Source organism: Chanos chanos, chromosome 6 (genome assembly GCF_902362185.1).
Source record: "Chanos chanos chromosome 6, fChaCha1.1, whole genome shotgun sequence".
Classification (NCBI taxonomy): Eukaryota; Metazoa; Chordata; class Actinopteri; order Gonorynchiformes; family Chanidae; genus Chanos; species Chanos chanos.
Window position 1 is genome coordinate 43,091,425 of NC_044500.1, and position 5,893 is coordinate 43,097,317.

The following is a 5,893-nucleotide window of genomic DNA, read 5'->3' on the forward strand; positions in this document are numbered from 1 at the left end:
AGGAGCACATTTTATATGCTTTTCAAACAAAGTTATCAGATACTGATCTGGGTACAGTTTTGTCTTGATAAGTCTAATACAGCAGATCAGTATAACGAAGAAAGGCTGACCCTAAAAGAACATTTAGAAGGAAACCTGGTTGATTGCAGCACAAAAAAGCATAGTAGCTGGTTTCGTTTCTATTTGGTGTTGTTGAAATGAACTGATTAATTTGTGTGTGTGTGTGTGTGTGTGTGTGTGTGTGTGTGTGTGTGTGTGTGTGTGCGTGTGTGCGTGTGTGTGTGGTTTCACTAACATCCACAGAAATAGTCCTTTAGTCAGGGCTGTTAAAACAATTCATCATATAAACATACCTATTGCTGATTGCCTGTTAAGCAAATGAAAGTGAAGTGACCAGCTTATTTCCGTGAAATCAACTATACTTAACAAAAGTAAACTGTGGGACCAATAACACCTTTTCATTCTCAGCAGTACCAAGACGTTAACTGTGAAACCTTTTTTGGATTTTGCATATGTTTTTGAAAAAAATGGAAAGAAAATGTTTTCAAAAAGGCAAATTAACATGAACAACCAACAACACTGAACACAAGTTAGAATTTTGTGTAAATAATGGAATTGTAGTGAGCCTTCAGTAAGCAATTTAAATTAAAACAGTAAATCACAACTTGCTTTGAATCACCATTTAAATCACCATCACTAGCTTCAGAACGCATCCAGTAAAAAGTTTAACACGAGAGCCAATAGCAATCCATTTTCAGTTTCTTGTATCTTTCTTCAAAGACATTGAGGCGTCCAACTTTCTTTAATGCAGTACCACTAATGACCACAAGAGTGCGCTCATAGCCAGGATTGTAGCTCATCTCATTTATAAACATTATGAAGACTGCCTGCCGAGTGATTTCATGCATAAACACGGCAATAACTCGGGTTCGGCGCTATGTCTTTTTGTCTGTCGCAGTGACGGGCATAATTACAAAGGAGGAATGCCAGGTTTTAGTGTCACCACACTCGACACGAGTAACTGTCCAGTCCCCTTGCATCTACATGTTTCCAGATCTGTCTGCATGGTTGCATGATATCGTGGCCTAAACCATCTCTCAGCAAGGACTTGTTGAAGTAACTGGTGCAGCCTATGTTTGGGATGGAGGGAACATTTACAATTTACCTACCAAATCCTTTTTATAATTCTGAGAAATGTAAAAGGGATAGGTCGTTCAGTTCACAGTATAGCCTTGAAGAATGAATACTTTACCTAGTCAAATAAGAAGCGCAGTTGATGGGAATACACTTTAGAGGTATGAAAACGATGGGTCTCAGCAAAATATGCAGAGCCACGTGACATGTGAGAGCGGTTTATAATCAAGAAACACAGTGGAGAGGGCTTGAGATCAGAGTTATATTTTGTCATGGTTGAGAGGCTTTTTCAAGAACTGAAGTTTTTGTTACGAAATGTTATGGTATTTAGCTTTACGTATAATTTCGGTGGTGTCTTGACCAACTGAACAAGTGTGCAAAGCATGTCCCATGTACGGCTACGATTACATTATCACCCCATTCACAGCGTTGTTGCATTTGTTTTCCCTAGTAAAATGATGTACAGCTGCTAATGTGCAGATGGTGGATGTGTGAATTGTCAACGGCGTAATTACAAAATGGTACATTTAGAAATGTTTTATCGCAACGTTGAGGTCACGTGTAGAGGGTGAAATTGGCTTTATTCCAAATTTTCACAGGGACAAAGTAAACAATTTAACGTTTATTTATTTCAGACAGCGTAAGCGCTTAGAGTTTAGACAACTAGATGGGCAAATCTCTTCATTCTGATAAATGTAATCTGGCTATCTGGACTTCAATATTCACACAAAGCAGACAGGATGACGTGAATAATGTGTCTATAAGTAAGCATGTAGTATACACTTCTGATCAAATTTCATCGCACTTCTTTGAGGGTGGAATCAGAGCTAGAGTTTCGTGGGCTCCGATTGGCTGGCCTTGTGATGCCAAGCGCTGACTGGCTACATTACGCACGTTGGAATTATTGGGATCCACACAAATGTGAAGCAACAAAGTTGTGAGAAAAGGAACGGATCAGACCTGCTGTAGTAGCGTACACTAAAGAGACGGATTTGCCGCTGAAATTCGGATCGGACTTTCACTGGGCTCCTGAGTGCAAAAACAAATGTAAGTTTTTCCGTGATAGCTGCTGTTACTTACTGCAATTGTCTTAAAATGTATTATTTACCCTTTATTATTACCTGTTCTTGTAATTAACTTGAGTCTTTTATTTGATTTCAGGAACATTGTTTGGCTTTGACGTTCATCTGTGAAAGAAAAGACATGGTAAGCTTTTTTCTCCAAGTTTATCAGTACTACCAGTAGAAGAATGTCTTTGTCCATATTAACAGTTCGCATTTATTGAATTACCATCTCTGAGAAGGGATAATGACGTGACGCAATAAATAATACTCTGCTGAACTGATGAATGCGTTGGAATGGATTAACAACATGTAGAATTTTCCGTTGCTGAAATTTCGGCATATGGACGAAACATCTGCACGTTGTGCAATCTGTGCGCGCAAAGAGATGCGCTTTTCCGCGCACAATAGCCTCACTGTGTTTGAACAGTTGTCGCGAAAATAGTGCTCAGATTGGTACTCAAGATAAAACTATGACTCGGTTTGCATATTCTGTAGTCCAGAAGATTTTTACTCGGTTGTTTGTGTGATAGGGTCGGGTATGATAATGGTGGAGGAATTTTCCATTTGCTTCCTATACTGAGTGCCGTGTAGAGAGTACAGGTCGTCTATTCACGTTACAGTGTACACAAGGTCCGACTTCGCTGTTATGATGAGAGCAAAGAATATCAGTGTAGCGTGACCTGACATGTATCCCGGGTTGGCCGAGATGTTTGAGTAGACAGGGTTAATATATAGGAAACAGAACTTGTCCCTCTTCATCTCAAGAGCTCCAGAGCTTTGAGTGTCACCTGTAGGTCAACATCACACATGAGCCTGTAGCGGTTAAGACTTCACACTTTGCTGCTTTTGGACACATAGGAGCTTTCTCACATCTGTGATGCAGAAGTCTTCTCAGCAGAGCAGTGTACGGGCTCTCTCGTTTTAACAACCAGTTTGGATTAGTCTGTAATTAGGTTTAGCATGCTAATGCAAAGTCTGGAGCATGTGGACTCAGGGTAAAGAACTTTTGTGCAAATTATCTTTTTTTTTTTTTTTAATGAAATGTCCAATAAGTAATTGCTCTCACGTCTTTTACACACTGTTTGGTAATTAGCTGGCAAAGGAAAGACATTTAATCCAAAAAGTCTTATTATCTAAATATATGCTTTGTTTTTGGTAGATGATGTAATATAAGTAGTCTGCTCTACCTTATATGATTTTGTCCATGTCTTTTGTCTGTGGTTTTAGCTTGTGTGTTATTAAAGTAAGCGTTTAGTTTTGAGTGTGAACTGTGTCCACTGTAAAGATGGTATTGCCCAATCAGAGTGAGTACTCTGAGACAGGGGACAGGAAATGAGTATGCATCGATTTTGATGTCATTACTGACTCTTCTGAGGGTCTTCTGTTAGCTAGATTTGTGAACCCCAGTTTTGTACCTGGTACCACCAACTACCAGGCTTGCAACCATACTATTACTTAAATTTTGTCCATATCACTGTCCACATAGTGGTTGTACCATCTCTGGTCTACATTCAAGTTGTATTTTTTAAAGAGCATGTTTGAAGTTGTCAGCTTTATTGAGCGTGAATTATTTCATAGAAGAATTTCCTTTCAGACTTCTAGACATTTCGTTTTCATCTATACCCAATGTTTAGGTTCATTAAACACTTTTTTTTTTTTAAAACACGAATGTTAATGTTGTTACTGTTTTGAATGGAATCAGTTGAAGGTGTGACTAAAGTTGTTTTATGAACTGACGTTGGAGGTGTGTGATAACAGATGGATTTGAATCAGATCTGTTTGTGGGCAGTTACAGTTGGATTTGAATCAGTTCTGTTTGTGGGCACGTTTTTTGTTTTTTTTTAAAGATTGCCTGATGCACATGGGTGTGGAGGGCTATACATAGGCTTTTGAATAGATGAGAGGAGGCTGAGTGTATGAGCACAGGCATAAGGGAACAAGGCGTAGTTCTTCCCGAGTAATGAAACTCTGCCTGGGTCATACGGACTGCAAGTCCGGGCCTGTCTCAGCACGTGGTGAAGTACAATAGCAGCAGTGGAAGAATTCTTCTGAAATAGACATTTCGGTCTAGAGAGGTGGTCATGTTTTTGTTTAAGAGTAGCAGTGTATTACTACAGTCTGTAAAATTAGCAGGAGGGATGGAGATAGTAGTGTCAAAGTAGTTTCAAGAAAGCATGTGCGGTATATTTTATATCCGTGTTAGGTTTCGCGGGAGAATAAGGGAATGCATTGTCTCACATGACTTTCATGGCAACCTCATATCTCAGTCTCATCCTTTCCCCTCTCTCTCTCTCTCTCTGTTTTCCTCAGCTGTGTCTGAGAGACTCAGGGGACTGCCTTAGGGAGCAGATGCGCTTTATGATGAGATCTCTGCAGGACCTGAAGCAGCTCAGACGCACCTGTGCGCCTCCTGTGGCTCCTCTGGCCTCCCGTCCCAGAACCTGTCGGCAGATGATCGCTCAGCGGGAGCGCCGGGCAAGGCTCAGGATGAGCGATGCCAGCGAGGCCAGCAGCAATGATTCAGCCTGCTGTCTCTCCAGTCCCCTGGAAGAAGACGGCAGCAGTCAGCTGGACTTCAGCTCCCCTACCAGCGAACGGAGCCTGGAGTTCGACTCCGGCTACTCCGAGGCGTCCTGGCAGGACGAAGGCGTGGTTCTGAGACGCAGCAGGAACGTCCGCGTGTCGTCCGCTGCCTGTCTCCGCACCAATCAGACGCCCAGAGCCCGCGTCCGACCGAAATCTACCTCAGATATCTGCTTGGAACGTTGGACATCCTTTGAGGCCACGGATCCAGATGACTGGACCACGTCTCTGCTAACGCGTAGTCGCAACCGGCAGCCGCTGGTGCTTGGAGACAACAGCTTTGCGGACCTCATTCAGAACTGGATGGACTTGCCGGAATGCCCAGAGCCTACGGAACTCAAGCCGAGCTCGGGTCGTCGCCTAGCTAAAGACTTCTTAATCAACATGCGACGGAAACTGGCCAATATGTCAAAGAGCGCAGACGGTCGGAGGAAATCGGCAGACGCCTCCAGGCTCAGCAGAGTGGCCATGGCCCCCAAACGTCTCTCCTGCCCTGTGGAGGAGCCACGCAAAACTCCTTTCTTCTACCAGTCCCACACAGGGCTTCACGAACTGCACACAGACTTCTACCACTTCACCGCCCTTACAAAGAGCGGCAGCCGGCAGCCTATTATCTGCAAAGACATAATTGGGTACATCTGACGGCTGGATATTGGTACCGCTTAACGGACACTTACTGACAGAGACTTATTTTTTTATTTAACGCTTTTTTGTGAAAACACTTCTGTAAGTTGTGAAAAATAAAACCTTCAAAGCTATAAGCATTGTGTTTCAATTTCACTTAGGAACAAAATCGCTAAATGTTCCAAAATTCAAAAGAAAGGGATTGTCTTTTAAATATGATCTTTATTCAAAGTCAGCCTAGTTACATAACTTAAATGGGTAAATGAAATATATCCTGTGCTTGCTGGTATAAACACTCATGTGCTTTCTCTCTGTGAAAGTCTACCTCGTGCCAATTAAGGTCTTGCTGACTACATAACACTCCATGTGATGTCACTTTATTGGATTTAACCCCCCCCCCCCCCCCCAAAGGCAATGAGTGAGAGCCTCAGCTTTCTATCTGTCAGGTCAAAGGTGATTTCTAAATCGATGTCAAAATGACCTTTAAT

The 5,893-nt window shown here is 42.2% G+C and overlaps 1 protein-coding gene across 1 annotated transcript; it reads left to right on the forward strand.

The window, feature by feature from the left end:
- The first annotated feature begins 2,089 nt into the window (after positions 1–2,089).
- Positions 2,090–5,495, forward strand: inka1a (inka box actin regulator 1a). Its single transcript, XM_030777683.1, has 3 exons — positions 2,090–2,181; positions 2,296–2,340; positions 4,509–5,495. Exons 2-3 carry the CDS (start codon positions 2,338–2,340, stop codon positions 5,421–5,423), a joined length of 918 nt encoding a protein of 305 aa, XP_030633543.1. The 5' UTR covers positions 2,090–2,181; positions 2,296–2,337; the 3' UTR covers positions 5,424–5,495.
- The last annotated feature ends 398 nt before the right edge of the window (positions 5,496–5,893 follow it).